General features: G+C 36.0%; 1 protein-coding gene across 1 annotated transcript in view; it reads left to right on the top strand.

Moving 5' to 3' along the window:
* The window catches only part of ACSS3 (acyl-CoA synthetase short chain family member 3), a 166167-nt gene that overhangs the window by 55987 nt on the left and 90697 nt on the right, over window positions 1-19483 (top strand). The window contains exons 4-5 of the mRNA XM_061125269.1: window positions 3471-3605; window positions 10598-10738. Of these exons, the coding sequence (XP_060981252.1) occupies window positions 3471-3605; window positions 10598-10738 (276 nt within the window). The remainder of the gene's footprint in view (window positions 1-3470; window positions 3606-10597; window positions 10739-19483) is intronic.

Here is a 19483-nt window from a genome sequence, read left to right on the forward strand (position 1 = left end):
TGGAACTGGTTAATAAATGATACTTATCACATGGAGAACTAGGGGCCCATGACTACTTTTATAACCTATACATTTCCACGAATGGTGGTATATAGCACAGTGGTTAAGAGGGAGGGTCAGGGATGGGCAAAGTTATACATTTAGATGGTGTACTGACATCACAAACTTGAAAGGCTGTTGTGACAGATCATTGAGATATTGAATTTAAAACACTTAACATGGTGTCTGGCATATAGTACCCATTAAAAAAAAGGTTAGCTGTTATTATTCTATGAATTTAGAGCAGGGATTAGCACACTTTTTTCTATAAGTTACTGGGTAGTAAATATTTTAGGCATTGTGGGTCACATGTGAGCTTCTGTTGAAACTATAAAGCTGTGTTGTTGTAGCACTTAAGCCCCACAGAAGCAAAGGGCATGCAGTGTCCCAACAACGCTTTACAGAATGTTATTTGGGCAGGATTGGGCTCTGAATCATAGTTTGCAGACCTGTAATTGAGAGACAGGAATGATATCTCTTTGTTGGGGTGGCTGAAGAGGGCTTCCCGAAAGAGGTGAGATTTGAGTTATATAATATCTTGGTTATGATTCAGCTAGTTGAAAAGAATGATATAGTCAGATCCAAAAGGTGAGAAAAAGAATAAGAGGCTAGTACTAGAGGCAGGAAAGGGTAAAATCCTTTTGAAGGACAGAAGATAGATCCATGTGATTGAAGAGGAAGAGAAGGTGAGCTTGTAAAGGCAGTTTTTGTCTGAGTTGCATCCTGTAGATGCTGACCAACCAAGTTTTTGAGCAGGTGACTGTCGTGTTTTGAGCAATGTTAAGAGGAGGCAAGCCTTGCAATTTGGTGTGAGTAGGAGAAAGGCTGGAATGGGAACCTTTGGTCGATGGTCTCTTTGTGAATCATTGGCCAGTGAGCGACGTACAGGAGAGGAATAGCAGTGGGAGGGTTAAAGAAGGACTGCCATTATGGGAGTAGGAGATGATTGATCTGGAGAGTTTTACAAGCGCAGGATGAGACATTCTTAACAAAAAGGGAACTAATATACACTGAGGGTCCCCTGAGTGCTACTGCTGAGGGAGTGAGGTTTTACACATGTGATTTCATCTGGTAATAGGTCAGTTATTAGAACTAGGAAGCTGGTTTGCACACAAATTGGCTGGATTTTTTTTTTTTTTTTTCCTCTCTCCTTTTAGAAACATGTTGAGTTAGTCCTTTGAAAGGAAGTCTAGGGGGAAATGTGTCAAATTTCCAACTGCAAATTTCCAACTGCAAATCAATGGGCAGTTGGAGACTTCTCTAGTTTTTTAGCTACAGAAAGTCTTGAACAGCTTTTGGGCATTTGGGTTGGAAAGATCTCCTGGAGAAAAGAATGGCTACCCTCTCCAGTATTCTTGCCTGGAGAATTCCATGGACAGAGGAGCCTGGCAGGTTACAGATCATGGGATCAAAAAAGTCAGATACAGTTGGGCAGCTAACACATGAGATGCACTGTTTTTTAGAAAAGGCTTTTATATGACATGGGGAAAAATATATATACACACATGTCATAAGAATTTATAAAACTTATGCCGCATTACTGGCATTTTTCATTCATAATAACACACACATACACACACACACGCACATACACACACATGCACCCTAGTCTTGTTAAGAAGTTTAGGCAATAAGTGTGTGTTCTTACAGACAAGACTTTTGAGCACGTCAAATTAATGATGAGAAGATGGAGACAGCAATACATACCTGAGATATTTGAATATAGTTAATATTTGAAACCAGGAATGATTTTGATGTCATGATTTTCATCTAAATAGCTTGAAAAAAGTTTTATTTTAATAGATGAAGATGGGAAGAATGTATTCTGACTGAGATGGAATAAAACCTGAATAAAAGGCTGTTAATAAAAATGCAAAAAGAATGATTTTCTAGAGGAAGAGTCTAATCTTGACTTTATTAATTTATTCAACCTTTGATATATTCTATACATGTTTTTAATTTGATGTGTAACTTTCAATAATCAGAATTCTAATCATAGGGGGTGTTATCTAAAGTTATTTTTGTACATATTACAGACATTAATATGTGAATTATATTCAAATATCTGACCTTTAAACATATAATAAAAGGATGCATGATTTACTTTTTCATTGCTTTCCTTTTTTTTTTTTTTTTTTTGCTTTTAAAAGGCAGCTTGAAATAGTGGAAAGAGGAACATTTTGAAATCAGTCAGAACTAGCCCTCTTTCTGATTCCACCATTTATAAGCTGGGGCTCACTCTGCCACCAGCACTGGACCTCAGTTCTGTGAATATTAAATGATATTGAAAACTAGAAAGTGCTATATATGCATATATTTGGCATAATATAAACCTTCCCTAGAGGAAACATTGTAACCAGAAATCAAAATTCAGGAATAGATGTACCTTCTGGGATTGATTTTTCTGTCTCCTGAATAATTTATCTGTCTCCTTTGCTTTGGATTTCTCTGTGAAGAAGCAGTGTACTTAAAAGAACAAAGACATATTTGTTTTGTAAATTACTGAGAATTTTGGTTCCTTGCCACAAGTATTTTGTTGAGACCTTATGTTATGACAAGGATTGCACCAGGCGTAGGAGACAGGGGGGTGCTGGGGCCCAGATTTGTCCGTGGCGAGCTTCCTGTGCAGAGGTGGGCATGGAGGAGCACCTTGACTCTAGACGGATGTCTGAGGCCTGCTCAGAACCTACCAAGGAGGAAGACTGACCGAAATCTCTCGGCTACACCTGTGCATATCTTGAAGGATGACTAGCCAATTGTCGGGCAAAGAAAGTGCCAAGTGTGTCTTAATGACAAGAGCAGACACAAGACTTGGTGGGACTTGAAATTTAAATCATTTGAGGGCCCTTTTAAGAAACATATGACACATTTACAATATAATATTTCGTGAAAATGAGAAATAATATTTGAAATGAGAAAGAATCATAGAATAAGTATTAGCGATTCCAGTCTCTTCCTTCGCGGTCACTTTAGGTGTTTAAGCAGAGACGCTTACATGAAAAACCTTAGAAATGCTTATTGATAGCAGTCAGGCTGGTCTCACCCCTCTAAGAAATACTACAACTTCAGTAACAACCAGATGTTATGTGGGCGTATGCAAGTGAGGGGACTCTAAGATTCCACTTCACTGGTTCATGGCAGATTTACATCTGCCTGGCTTAATGAATTCTTTGGAAAGTATTTTTTTTTTAACAGCTCCTGTTTGTTAGCCTAAAGCATCTTTGAAGGTGGAATTCTGAACAGGTAAGTGAGATTTATGTGGAAGTGGCTAGGGCCATAATGTTTAAAAATAGTTGGTTGGTTTTCAGGCCATTTATACATGAGAGAACAGAATCATTTCTAAAGAAATGTTTGTCAGCCTATACCTGAAATATTGTGATTGCCTTAACTAGGACGGTTCAGCTTTGTCATTTATTTGTTCTTCATTGTAGCCCAAGCTGGTTGTTACAGCATCATTTGGCATTGAACCCGGAAGGAAGGTGGAGTACATACCACTTGTAGAAGAAGCGCTGAGAATAGGACAACACAAGCCAGATAAAGTTCTCATCTATAATCGTCCAAATACGGTAATCTGAATTTTGAATTTGGTTCTTGCTATGGTGGTGTGCTAAGGATGATTCTTGTTGACTATTTGACAGGAGCACTTGATTTATAAACTCTTAAGTATCCTTTATGAATGTCACTATTCGGGGCAAAAAAGAGTGACATTTTCTGTCTTTATAAAAAAACTAATTTAAAACAAAAAGATTGAAACATAGAAATATCTGTAATATTAATGAGTTGGATCCAATGAATAGTCTATTGTGGTGTCCTTTATTGATTTACACTATAGCTATAATAATAATATAGTTAACCCAATGCAGGGTTTAAGGACCCCAGCCCCCAGACAGTTGAAAGTCTGCTTGTAACTTTTGACTCTCCCATGAATTTAACTGTTGTTGACTGGAAGCCTTACCAATAAAATAACCAATCTATTAGCACATTTTGTATGTTATATGTATTATATGCTATATTCTTACAATAAAGTAGGCTAGAGAAAAGAACTGTATTTATCTGAATTATATTTATCCATATTGTAAGTTTATGTCTGTTTATAAGAAGAACTGTCCATCAGTACCTGCATCAATATTGTCTTATATGACATAAAACACCACAGATGTACTATATATTATAACACTAGACATCAAAAATGAAAAGATAATGTGAAAAAGAAATTCATATTTAGTTATGGATGTCATGATTCATGCATTCACAGCAAAGAAGCAACAATACAATTGTTTCATGATAGCCTGGCCTATACACTAATGAATGAAATATACAGTTTTTATGGCATATGGCATGGCCTTATAGTCATATTCATTGGAAACATTGTTAAATTAAAAAAAAATCAGTTCCCTGTGATGATAGACTGATGCCCAGTTTCTCTAAGTACCAGAGAAAGAAATATACTATACAGTAATGTAATTCTAAGTTGGGAAACAGTAGGAACTGTTTTTTAATAATACTACCACATTATTAATTTTATATTAAATATCACTTACTTTATGACTATATAAAGACAAACTAGTATCTCCACTTATGCATTCATGACATAACTTTTTCTTAAATTTTTCAATATTTCTAAGTAGTATGGTTCATTTGAGAGTTTTTCAAATTGCTATAAATCTTCAAAAGTTTTTTCAATATATTTACTGAAAAATATCTACATGTAAGTGGACCCTTGCTTTTCAAACCTGTATTGTTCAAGGCTCAACTGTACTAGAAACATTTACTGACAGCTTACCATATAATTTTTAAGACACTTCATTCATGGATAATTTTTTTTTAATTTCCTGATAACTTTATGAGCTTGGCATTATTCCTGTTTTAAAGAAGAGGAATCCAAGGAAAAGAGAGATAAAGTAACTTGTCTAGCTAGCATCAGGGTCATGATCTGAATGCATGCATTCTGACAGTATGCTTAATCTCTCAGCTACCTAGTCTTGTGGTGAGGTATGATTAATTTCTTTTTAAAATGTCTTTTAAAAACTTTAGAAAAAGTTATTGGTCTGGATATAAAGACTATGTTCAGGAAAACAAAATATGAATATTCTAAACAGATAAATTATCTGTGATCCATGAAGGAAGAAAAAGCAGTATAATACATAAATGACTGTGTTTTACAATGCTTTTCCTAGTAAATTTGCCCAAATAATCAGCTTACTTCCGCATCCCTAGCTAGGTCTCCAGCTATTTATAGTTAGACTCACTGGGGTTTCTAGCAGATTAAAATTTTTTACAGAAGGAAAATTGCAAGTGTGCAAGGAATCACGTATAATTTGTAGAACTCTTGAGAGGTTATCTGTGGAAAAATGCTTAAATGACAAGATATAGGAACGGAGAGCATTAGAGCTCTCTCAGTTTGATTACCACCTAGGAAGTCCCATTACCACTTTTCACTCCAGTGTAGTTTGAGTAGTCTGTGGTTCTTCATGAAAGGCTGCACTCAGGGATTTTAATATTTTCAGTGTCTTGAAGAAGAATTATAAATTTCTTTCAGATGACCTCCAGCATGTTTTTAAAAAAGGCTTGTTGCTGTTGAGTCAAGGAATGTAAAGTCAGTAATACAGAAGGCTTTGAGTAAGAAAAGCTCAGGGGAAGGGTTCAGTTCAGTCAGTTCAGTTGCTCAGTCATGTCCGACTCTTTGTGACCCCATGAACTGCAGCACACCAGGCCTCCCTGTCCATCACCAACTCCTGGAATCCACACAAACCCATGTCCATCGAGTCGGTGATGCCATCCAGCCATCTCATCCTCTGTCGTCCCCTTCTCCGCCTGCCCCCAATCCCTCCCAGCATCAGGGTCTTTTCCGATGAGTCAGCTCTTTGCATGAGGTGGCCAAAGTATTGGAGTTTCAGCTTCAACATCAGTCCTTCCAATGAACACCCAGGACTGATCTCCTTTAGGATGGACTGGCTGGATCTCCTTGCAGTCCAAGGGACTCTCAAGAGTCTTCTCCAACACTACAGTTCAAAAACATCAATTCTTCTGCACTCAGCTTTCTTCACAGTCCAACTCTCACATCCATACATGACCACTGGAAAAACCATAGCCTTGACTAGACGGACCTTTGTTGCCAAAGTAATGTCTCTGCTTTTTAATATGCTATCCAGGTTGGTCATAACTTCCCTTCCAAAGAGTAACTGTCTTTTAATTTCATGGCTGCAATCACCATCTGCAGTGATTTTAGAGCCTAAAAAATGAAGTCTGAAACTGTTTCCACTGTTTCCTCATCTATTTCCCATGAAGTGATGGGACCAGATGCCATGATCTTAGTTTTCTGAATGTTGAGCTTTAAGCCAACTTTTTCACTCTCCTCCGTCACTTTCATCAAGAGGCTTTTTAGTTCCTCTTCACTTTCTACCATAAGGGTGGTGTCGTCTGCATATCTGAGGTTATTGATATTTCTCCTGGCAATCTTGATTCCAGCTTGTAATGGTAAAAGAGCAATATTGCATAGGAACCTGGAATGTTAGGTCCATGAATCAAGGCAAATTGGAAGTGGTCAGACAGGAGATGGCAAGAGTGAATGTTGACATTCTAGGAATCAATGAACTAAGATGGACTGGAATGGGTGAATTTAACTCAGATGACCATTATATCTACTACTGTGGGCAGGAATCCCTTAGAAGAAATGGAGTAGCCATCATGGTCAACAAAGGAGTCTGAAATGCAGTACTTGGATGCAATCTCAAACATGACAGAATGATCTCTGTTCGCTTCCAAGGCAAACCATTCAATATCATGGTAATCCAAGCCTATGCCCCAACCAGTAATGCTGAAGAAGCTGAAGTTGAATGGTTCTATGAAGACCTACAAGACCTTTTAGAACTAACACCCGAAAAAGATTTCCTTTTCATTATAGGGGACTGGAATGCAGAAGTAGGAAGTCAGGAATCACCTGGAGTAACAGGCAAATTTGGCCTTGGAGTACAGAATGAAGCAGAGCAAAGGCTAATAGAGTTTTGCCAAGAGAACACACTGGTCATAGCAAACACCCTCTTCCAACAACACAAGAGAAGACTCTATACGTGGACATCACCAGATGGTCAATACCGAAATCAGATTGATTATATTCTTTGCAGCCAAAGATGGAGAAGCTCTATACAGTCAGCAAAAACAAGACCGGGAGCTGACTGTGGCTCAGATCATGAACTCCTTATTGCCAAATTCAGGGGAAGGGTAGGAACACACACAAGTGTTCAATGTGTGTGTATGCTATTCACACATGTATGAATTCATGTAGAATTTACAAAGAGCTTAAGGCTAGGCCCAAAGTACTTTCAGATGTTCTTTATTCAATTCTTACATTCTTACAAACCAGTAAAGTAGATGTTATTACTGGCCCCGTTTTACAGATGAAAAAACTGGGTCATTGTCAGGTCACACCACAAAGTCACAGCCAGTAAGTGGTAGAGCCAAGATTTAAACTCAGTTTAATGACTTTTAACCGATGAGCTGTTTTCTTTTGCTTTGTAAATGCTGTGGATATGGATATGTTTCCAATCAGATTTTTCTCAAGCAAATATCATCTTTTACCTTTTTTATTATTAATATTTGCATACATCTCTTTGACATTCACATCTTAATACAATATTATGCATACTATAGGCACTCAAATTATTATTATTTTAATTTTTGAGATATAATTTAATACATTAAGATGGACAGATCATAAGAGTACATTTTGATGCATTTTCAAAATTGCATGCACCTGTATAACTCCATCCAAATCAAGATAGAGAATTTTTCCATATTTCTTCCTTTTTCCAGTCAACAATTCCCCATTCCTAGAGGCACATGCTTTCTGATTTGTACTGTAATAGATTTTTTGTTGTTGGTGTTCATTCCCAAGCTTCAAATAGATCAAATCATACCATGCATACACTTTTATGTCTCCCTTCTTTTGTTCAATATAATGTTCTTAAGATGCATTTCTTGTGTGTCATGTACTAATAGTTCATTGTTTTTTACCGTTGAGTAGTATTTCATAGCATGAATATATAAAAAATTGTTTTTATATCCTTTTATTTATGGAAATTTGGGTTATTTCCACTTTGGAGCTATTATGACTAAAGTTGCTATGAACATTCTTAATCAGGTCTGTGTGTGGATCATGTGTTTCCATTTCTCTTATGTAAATATCTAGAGGTAGTATTGCTGATTCATATAGTAGATGTATATTTGACTTTACTAAGAACTTTGACACAATTTTACATAGTGGACATAATCATTTTACTATTCTAGCAGAAAATTATGAGAGTTCTAGTTGTTCATTTTCTTTATCATTTGGTATTTTATCAAAATCTGCTTTGTTATATAACTGTTTAATCTTGTACTTTCAGTTGCATGATGTAACTTTCTCTGCATGATGTCTTTCTTTTTATCAGTAATGTGTTTGTATTTAAAAAAAAAAAACTCATAGATAACATTTTGGGATCTTAATTTTTTTCATCTAGTCTGACCATCTCTGCCTTTTAAATAAAGTATTAACATTAAATTCATGTACATTTGATTTTAAAAGGTGATAGCCTTCTCTTTCCTCTTAATAGGTAGAGATCCACTGTCATTTCCCCCCCTCTGATAACTAGCTCGCTTTCTCCCTCTCCTTATTTTTCCTGAGACCTTTCCTCTGTTTTGACTTTCCTTTATTTTAGTTGGATGTTTCTTGTCCTTCATATCTGACCTTCTGTTGAGGCAGTAATTAAGCCCAGTGGATTGGCTTTGCTTTGAGTTTAGAAAAGATACAAATTATGAGGCTCAGTGATGCATCTCATAACTAGGACTGCTTTTTTGCCAGAGGAGATAAAAACCTGGCTGCCACTCCTAAGCCTCAGGGAGGCCGTGAGGGCTCAATTGGCAGGTCACATCAGTCACCTGCTGTGCTGCCCCAGGACTGCCTTTTAAGAGTGATAACAACTAGGAAGGATATGTCTATAGAAGTAAATGCATGTATGAAATGGCTAATGTTGATTTTTCCCCTGTCTTCCTCTCATTAGATCTTCTTTAAACATGCCTGCATTTCTTAGCCTGAAGAATAACCCTTCATTCAAATCCTCATTTCGTTTGAACTGCAGTTATTTTTGTGATTACTCAATTGACATTTTTTTATTACGCAGTGTGATGATTTTTTTTATAGGTTTGTAACTGTGATGCCCTAGGCTTGATAATTTGAGATGAGTTGTGTTTATCAATGCATAAAAACAAATGGAAATGGAAATATACAGTTTGATCACAGTTAATTATATTTATTTATCTAAATGGTGCCTCCAGGACATATCCACGGTGAGGCTGGGCCTAAAACTTCCCCTTCTTGAAGGTCCATTCAGATTATTGTCTATCAATGTGCTATATAGGCATTATATTTGTGCTACTATTAATATATTGAAGTATCAATTTGTAATTGTATCCATTTAAATATATGACCTTTTCTTACAACCCAATCAGTAAATTAAGGAACCAGAGAAAAGGAAATGACCTGGCTTTTAACAATCTGTCAGTGTCTCTGAATTTAGCTGAGGGATTACCTGGATGAAATGTAATGGTTACACGCTCTCTAGGTGGTGAACTTATTTTCCGTGAGGAGTGTGTAGTCTTGCCTTGTGCCTTTACCAACAGGTTCACCAACTGTAAATTTCCTGTTTTGTCATCTTGAGATCAGTCAACATTTCAGAAAATAACTAGACACGTACTGGATCATAACTCTAATAACTCTCGGCTACAGTAATTTTTCCGTAAGCCACTTTCTTCTTCTTCCCTGGCTTGTTTCACTGGCACTTTTTGAAGAAACCTGTCTAACTTAAGATGTGTCTGTCCAATTCATGGTTCAATTATCATAGAGTTTATAACACAGAGCTTGGTTCTAGGAACAAAAAAGAATACAAGCATTTCTACCATATTAGTCACTATCGTTGATGGAGAAAAACTTGGGTAGCATTTTATACATGTCTCATACTCTCATTAATTTCAGAACTGATTTTTGTTCTTAAAAAAGTGAAAGTAGATTACCCCTCCTCCCCTGAAAGTGATTTAGTACTCTCCCATTTGGAAAAATGGCCACAGTATTACCCTTAACTGGCCCTTGTGTAAAGAGAAACTTTAGTGGGTTAGTTGGGATTTCATTGTGAAGACAGTAGTTCCAAAGTAAAAAGAAGTAGATTATGATAGAAGTTAGTTTTTAAAGTTGATAGTGTATATACAATTGTAGAAACATGAACCTCTGTTAGTTAAGCTCTTACGGTTGATGAAATCATGCCCGCATCACATTTAATTTCTTAAATATATCTCTAGGTTTAAATAAAACATTTTCTGCGATATGTTCAGTTGAAGTCAACATCAAACTGTTGAATTTCTTATGAACATTTATCTTAACTCAAGGCCCTGAGATATTGAGTTATAGGTCTGATATTTAGCTGTCTAGGCCTAGATTTCAGTCAGACACTCAGACTGATATAGATTTAGTTACTCTCCAGCGTAATCTCTTTTGTTCAGTGCATATTCCTATGTTTTTGTTTTGTAGGAAATGGTTCCTTTGGCTCCAGGTTGTTACCTTGATTGGGATGAAGAGATGGCAAAAGCACAGTCCCATGACTGTGTTCCTGTTCTTTCTGAACATCCACTGTATATCCTTTACACATCTGGAACGACGGGGTTGCCAAAGGTATGTTCTCCCTTGCTGCATTCTTCAGTCGCTAAGTCGTGTCTGACCCTTTGTGACCCCATGGACTGCAGCACGCCAGGCTTCCCTGTCCTTCACCATCTCCCGGAGTTTGCTCAAACTCATGTCCATTGAGTCGGGGATGCCATCCAACCATCTCATCCTCTGTCGGCCCCTCCTCATCCTGCCCTCAGGCTTTCCCAGCATCAAGGTCTTTTCCAATGGGTCAGCTCTTCGAATCAGGTGGCCAAAGTAGGCACTCTCTTAAGGGTAATTATAGTGACAGAGTTTTTTGCACCAAGAATATTTGATTACTGATGGAAAATGTTTGCAGACTTTATCTTGAGGTTTAGGCTTAAGTAGTTTATACCTTAAAGAAATACTGTGTCTAAATATGTAGAAATATTTGTTATATTTAATGCCAAATGCTTTGTCCTTATTTCATTAAAAATCATAACAAATATCAGCAATATTCAATTGCTTTAGTAAGCTATTAAAATTAAAATATATTTGATTGAATATCAGTTGGCTTAATAAAATTTTATAAAATATATTTTAAATGAAATATTTTTATTTTTTAAACTGAGGTATAACTTTGAGTATGAAATTGATTTTTGATTTAGAGGAATTCAATTTATCATTATAAATGCAACTTGGAGAACTGGCCTAGACAGTTTGAACAACAGGTAATTTATCCAGAGTGTTGAGCTATTTGATTTACAGCACTGAAGACACTCAAGGATTTTTAAATCTTTTTACCCTGAAAGGTGTTTTCACAAAGCAAAGTTAAAAATGTCAATATTCTTGAATGTGTCAGATACCAAACCATTACCATGTTTGCCTGGCATCTCCAAATAATACTGTTTCTTTATATAACTTCATAAAGATTTGTGCAATCATCTTTCATCTATATTAGGGAGTTCAATATTCATTGAATCACAGAATGTTACTGGGCAAAGGGACTTTTCACAATCACTCAAATCCTGTATGACATTGGCCTCTATTAATACTGGAACTCTTAGCATCAGAATTCTGAACCATAATCTGTTAATATTCTCAAAATTGTGATTCTATTAGTTTAGACTTAAATAAAGGAAGATCAAGACTTAAAACATTTTATATGAAATTCACTTGCTTGTGAAAAAGAAAACATATGATAGAAGGATATATTCTCTTGGACTACAGACAGTGTTTTGTTACATTTTGGTCTACCATCGTGTTCTGTATGTAGTTGGCACTCACACTTTTGTTGTGTGAATAAATAAATTAATGCATATACATAAAAACATTTGTGTCGTCATAGAATCAAAGCCTTGTGCTTTTTTAAGAACTCTGGTCATCTGAAAAATAAATTTTTCTTATGTTACAGATTTGTCTGTTTAAGCAGTCCAAATGATTACTGGATGCAGTCTGTACCTTCCACTTTTTTCAGTGAAGCATTATGTACCAGCCACAAAGAATCCAAATGAACATTTGGCTATGAAATAAAAGGGACTCAGCAAGTTATAATCTAATATAAAAGTATCAACATGAGAGGAAACCACTGACCCTGAAAACATAGTTTAGCCTAACAACAACAACAACAAAAAATTCAGTTTAGCTCCTTAAAAGCCTGAAGGAATCTTATAAAAACTTTTGGTGCTACCTTGAGACTTTTAATCACTGAAATTCACTGTTGCCTGGACGGGGATCTATATGAGAGGGCAGAAGAAGAGTTTGCCATCAGTTTAAAACGGACTCAGCTAGTGTAGTGGAAATAAAAGTAATATATAGGGTATTAAATCTGAAAAGTGATGATTCCAAATAAGGAAGAAACCTAGATATCCCATGTTTTCTCTGGGTCAAGAAGTACTTTGTGGAATTCTTAGATGCCCAAACTGAAGATTGCTTCATGTTTTAATCATCCTCATTTTTTTATTACATTAGTAATACCATCCTGAAGATAAATCTATTTCTATATATTGGAGAAAGCTTTAATTGTTTGAAGATTTCTATTCACATTGAATTTAGTTCATGGATGTTCATTAGGAGCTAAAAGAGATAAAAAATTAGTAAACCACAGTGCCTTCAGCATAGTGGGGTTGCAATATATATCAACATAGATGATGTAAGATAGACTGTGATCTTTCCCTAAGAGGAAAAAACCCTACTTGTGTCTCTTGAAGAAAAGATGAATTTGAATGGCATCTGAAGGATTAAATTCCATTAGTTCAACAAATATTACTGAGCACCCAAATACATATCTGACCATCTCTTTAGAGTTCTGTGGCTGGATACAGGCGCTGAACAAAGAGCTATGTAATAGGTGATGTGTTATGAGGAAAAATAAAACAGAGTAAGGGTGATGGGAGAGTAAGAATGCTGTTTTATCAGGGAGATGTCACGGAAAGCACTCGATGGTATGACATTTGAAGGATGGGTAGAAATTTTTCATCAGGTGACCTCATGGGGAGGAGGGCATTCCAGGTTGATTGGGTCAATATAGAATAAAGACAGGAGCGTGTAAGGTTCCAGAATGGCTACTGCAGTTGGTGCAAAAAAAGTAGAGAAATGGCCAGACTTATAAGGAGGGGCCAATTGTTTAAAATTTAGCCAAGAAGTTTAGGTTATATACTGCCTGTAAGGAATAGAGAGCACTGTTTCTTAAGAAAGAGACAAAAATATGAAGGAAGGTAACCCTTGCACCATTACACAATGGTAGCAAGGAGATTGGATTTCAAGCTGTGCTTAGCTTTGGACCATTTATTAGGGAGCAATCAAGAATAAGAGTAAGACAGAGGAAGAGTCCAAGACTTTGAACCTGAGAACATAGGAACGTGGTTTTGTTTATTTACTAAACTAGAAACAAAGGAGAATGGTTTGGGGCTGGGAAAACTGGGAGGTTTTGTGTATACTGAGTATGATGTCTCTTTGGGACATTAACATGGAAATGCCCAGCCAGTAGTTGGAAATGAAGGTCTGGGTCCAAGAGTACATCTAGGTTTGGAGATAGACCCTTGCAATATCATCAGCTGTAGAGGTCTAGTGTTTAATTCATGGGATGGAGTAGGTTTTACAGAGCAGAACATGCAGAATGGAAGACAAAGTAGTCAATTTTCCAGGTCTTTGAGCAATATTTCTCTTATCCCTTCAGTAGACTTTAGAATTTCAATTGCATTGAAAGTATATGTTGCCAACAAATACTTCTGCCACTTATTTTATCCTACTTTTGAAATATATTACTTTTCATTTACTTATCTTCATAACACTGCATGTTCTCTAACATTGTAGAATTTATTTCATACACCTTTGAATCTACTATGGCATTAACCTTAGAACTGGGCCATAGCAGATCCAAAATATTTAATAATCTACTTTTCCAGTTAGCTCCAGATGCCTCTTATTTTTTAAATTGAAATATAGTTGATTTATAATATTGTGTTAATTTCAGATGTACTGCAATGTGATTCAATCATTTATGAATATATATGTTAAAATCAATTCACAATTTAATAAAAACTACGTGAACCAAAAATCCCATGTATATAAATATATATTCTTTTAAAATATTATTTTCCATTAAGATTATTACAAAATATTGAGTATCCTGATGCCTCTTTATTAATAAGATTCTCACTTCATTTTTGGTAGGTATAATCAGGATTAATAGGATCTGAATTTTTAATATTGAGATCCCAGGAATAGAAGTACAGGAAAGATGAGCATACATGAAACATTTAAATATAAATTTCATGTCATCATTTAGTTTGTTTTCTTGATCTCCATGAAGAAGAATAGTGTTGTGAGCCCATAAAAATATTCTGCTTAAAACTGCTCATTTCCCATAGGTGCATGTAAGCCACACACAGTTCAGTCTGTTCTTTGGCTGGAATTTGCAGATATACTTAGGGCCTATTTGCATTTCTGCATCTGCCAACTCTGGATTTGTCAGATTGTTGTATGACAGGTTGATCTTGCTAGCTGCTGCACATATTCTAGCATATTCTATGACTGAGCTGCTTTGCATACATTTCTGAATATTGTTATGCATGTTTAGTCTGTTTGGTTTGGTTGACCATATTCAAGTTACTTAAAGGAACTACACAATAGAAGAATACCTCATCTGGATGGGGTGTCATTTTGGGAATGGGAGATTTAGTGATGGTCATATTTATCTTCTTCCAGTTTGCAGTCATGGAGGTATGGTGATAACCAAAAAAGAAAAAAAAAAAGTGCCACAGAAGCACAGGGGAAAGAACTAGAAAGGAAGACATAACAGGAAGGTGGTAGATAAGGCCTTTGTTCTGATGTGAGTTTTCTATAACTTACACCAACTTTTATTCCTGTGTTTTAGGTGACTTACTTATATTCTAGACTGTAGCAAAAAACAAGAGAAAGTTAAATAAAAAAACCTGTGAAAAAAATATTTTAATCTGTAGTACAATTCTTGCGGCTTCCCTTGTGGCTCAGCTGGTCAGGAATCTGCCTACAATGTGGGAGACCTGGGTTTGATCCCTGGGTTGGGAAGCTCCCCTGGAGAAGGGGTAAGGCTACCCACTCCAGTATTCTGACCCTGAGAATTGCATGGACTATACAGTCCATGGGGTCGCAAAGTGTGGGATACGACTGAGCCACTTTCACAATTCTTGCAGCTAAAGGCTGAACTCGCTACACCTTTGCCCCTGATCTCACAGTTGCTCAGATCCATATAAAAATTATACTGCTGCTAGAGAAGGAAATGGCAAACCACTCCAGCATCCTAGCCTGGAGAATCCCAGGGACCAGGGAGCCTGGTGGGCTGCCGTCTATGGGGTCACACAGAGTCGGACACGACTGAAGCGACTTATTAGCAACAGCAGCAGCTGCTGAAGTATCATCCATGGAGGTGGCTTCAGAATCATCAGAAAGCCTGCAGCAAGAGATTTTATGTTTGACGAAATATACCAAATGGAATTGTTCCATTTCTACTAATGTGGCATTAAGTTATGTACGTTTCAAGGATTTCTCTTGAACAAAGAATAATATTTTTTTAATTATAGTTGTTTTTTTTTTTTTTTTTTTAGAGTGAGGATGTCATCTCCTATTCTTAGTTTTCTGATAGCTTCCCCCCCCCACCCGTGGGTGATTCATTTTATTTTTTTTCCATTTATTTTTATTATTGGAGGCTAATTAGTTTACAATATTGTAGTGGTTTTTGCCATACATTGACATGAATCAGTTATAGTTTTCATATATTGTTTATTCATTTAATTGTTCACTTTTGAAATCAGTCGACATACGTATTAATTGTCTATTCTATGCGGAAGATACCAAGGCGATCTTATGGCGCTGAGAGTGGAGGAGGAGACTGAGCAGTGGGTGGATGTTGTTAGTGGCCAGAGGCTCAGAGAACTTGTGGCCGTGAGAGAGGAGGGAGAGGCTTTTAACACAAGCAGTGGGTTTGGATGGCTTCCAGAAGAGGCGGCACGTTCACAACGTTGTTAAGTACTCATGTGATGAATTAGGAGATAACCAGGTGCAGAAAAGGGGTAAGGGTTCATTTGAGGAAGAGGGGATATTGTCTGTAAAACTACTATAAGAACAAGAATATTGTTGGTTGTTGGATTTTTTAAGTAAGCAGAGCCGTCCATACCTCATACTTTTCAACTCATTGACTCCAATGGTCCCATGATGGTGGATTTCTTTTTTTCAGGTAATATTTTTGTTTCCCCTTTCTTCTTGTTTTGTTTTTGCTTAATTTGCCAGACTGAATTGAAATGTATATATAAGCATGCATACATACTAAGCAAATGCATAATGCATATGCATATGTACATATAGACACATATGTATGTGTGAATGGATATATATGTGTGTATATTTGTCTGTTTGTCTTGTACAAGTCTTTATTACTTCCCTGATGGCTCAGCAGGTAAAGAATCTGCCTGCAATGCAGGAGACACAGGAGACGTGGGTTCGATCCCTGGGTCGGGAATATCCTCTAGAGGAGGGCATGGGAACCCACTCCAGTACTCTTGCCTGGAAAATCTCATGGACGGAGGAGCCGGGCAGGCTATAGTCCACAGGGTTGCAAAGAGTCAGACGCAACTGAGTGAGTAAACTCCCAGCACAAGTTAATAGTGGGGCTTAACTTAGGAAGTATGTTTTGTTGGTTACTCTATGTAGACTTCTCCTACCTGAATATTTTGAGATTTGCCATTCAAATTTTTATAGATCTATTAAAACACATTTTTCAGATAAGACTCCCAAACTCTTAATCTTAACTGCATATCTCAATCTTCCTTCCTTTTTGTACTACAACTGATGTTATTCCAACTGCATTCTTCTTGAATTGTAGCACCCAAACAGTACACACTTGATATAAACATGTTTTCTGTTTTACATTAACTGACCCATTTATGATATTTTGTGGCTTTCTTTGTTCAAAGGCAGCTCATTAAACTGGAAACCATAAAGAACCATCTGGGATTAACTGTTGTCTCATTCCTGGGGGATAAATAATTAGCCTTTAGTTTCACTTGTGTGGATTGAATTTTTTGAATATCTGTATACATTAAAAGTGTTTTGTGTTGTTTAAAGAACACCTTCACATTGTCGCCTTTTGTACTGAGATAGAATTCACTTTTGTGTCTTTATATGGGGCACAGAGTTTTATTCCCACCTGAATGTCTTTAAGTTTTCCGGAAGAATTTAAGTATTATGCTGATCCTACAAAATCCAAAGTAGCATACTGGGAGGTTATAGGGCTTTTCTGAAAATATATTAGGTCATCTAATGTCTTTACTTTTAAGGAAGGTAGGATATAAGTGCATAAAGTAACAGATTCAAAAGAGTGAAATGCAGCATGCTTGTGTTGTAGGGGTAAGCACTGATGATCAACAGTATTTTTGCCTCATACTCAAATATACTTCAAAATGCCATTTTTTGTTTCTGGTTAATTTTGCATACTGGAATATAATAATTTGTGGGGTTTTTAAAATTTGAGCACAGTTTATGTATTTTCAGAGGTTGAACAGAGTTTACCTATTGCATTTTAATTATCATTACCTGGAAAATATGATTAGAAACAAAAATGCTTTATCATATTTTAACAATGTTAGTATTATAAGAAAGAAATTATCTTTTTAAAACTAATCTTTCAGTGTTTTTACTCTTGAACTTCTTATGAAAGATCTACATGGAGTGTATGATATTATGCAGTTTTTTCTTACACTGTACTAAATAACCAGAAAATTGAAAGCTGTCATCTGAATATGTTAGAGGCAAGACCAAATTTCATATTGAGAATCTAGAGTAATGAATAGACAAATGATGCCAGATGAAAATTTTATACTCATTGTTAAAAAATTAAAAGTAAGTGGATATTAAAGATCAGTGATAACCAGACATGGCTTTTCTGTCTCTGTTAGCTCTGTTTTCATCATTTTTAATGAGAATCTCTGATAATAACCTCTAATTTTTTGACATTTCTGTCTTTTGTGTGGGGGAAAAATAAAAAACAGTAATTGCTAGAATTAATGAAATAATTTTGCTTGTAAGACATTAAATTATTGACTGTATAATTTTAAGTTTTTTCATGCAAATTTTCATTTTCAAGTCTAACTTTTTTGGGGTCAAATGATTTAAGTAGCCACCATTTTATAGACAAAGCAACACTGGTAAATAACCTTTAAAGAAGGGTTCACTTGAGAGGTAAGTGGAAATTTGACAACCTGTCCTTTGAATTATCTTCTAAGTTTTACAAATGAATTACTAGTCATTTATGTTCTCTTTGGCCTTTTATTCCTATCACTTCCAGTTGATTACTCTTATTCTCTATCATTTAATATAAAAAATTTACCCTTTTGTAATGATATTTAGAATTATTAATTAAAAATGACCTCTAAATGCAGGGACAGCAGACAGGTGAAGAGAAATTCTAAAATATCTTAAGGGAAATCATGCCTGACATTAAATTTCACAGAATATTGATAGCATATTGTCTATGAAAAAACCTCCTATTTTATCCTTTACCAGATGAATAAAACTTTTTAGAAAAGAGTGTTTGCAAATTGATTCATGTCAAATTCATCAAGATTTTGAACTGTAGGAAAAGACCTTCTCAATAAGACAAAAAATTAGCAAAGTACATGGAAGACGTGTATAGTATATGCTGATTGAAGACCTGCTCAGTTTATATGGGAAAATGCATGTGTGAAAATTATTGGCAGGAGCTTAGGATTTCTAATTCTCCCAAGATGATCAAAAGAGCCAGCTGCATGCTAACCATGTCATACAAGCTAGAAAGCATACCTGTCAAATGCCAGCAAAGCTCCCTGTGACATTTGCCAGGAGACCAGATGTTGCTGCTGATAGATAAAATGTATTCCACAGCTTGATACCTAAGTTTTATTAGTGGTACCTGAGGAAAGCAGCAATTTTAGTAACAAACAGAAAGTCAACTTCGTTTTCATTCTCGTGACTCATGTATGTGTGTGATAGTTACAGAGCTGTGCCAAAATAGTTCAACCAGTAGCACGTTCATTAATTAGAGCCATATGTGCCCTTTCAGGTAAAATAATTATTTTCTTCACGGAGTGATTATAGTTGCTCTACTAAGAGATGTTTGAAAATACTTGTGAGTGAACTATAACATATTTCTTAGGAAGCATTCACTTTCTCGCTCTGAATATTCACATCCTGAAGTCATTGTGAGCCAATAATGATTAATGTTTATAATGAAGCAACGAATGAAATTAGTTATTAAATTTGCTGTCAGTTCTTATCTGT

This window comes from Dama dama, chromosome 3 (assembly GCF_033118175.1).
Source record: "Dama dama isolate Ldn47 chromosome 3, ASM3311817v1, whole genome shotgun sequence".
Classification (NCBI taxonomy): domain Eukaryota; kingdom Metazoa; phylum Chordata; class Mammalia; order Artiodactyla; family Cervidae; genus Dama; species Dama dama.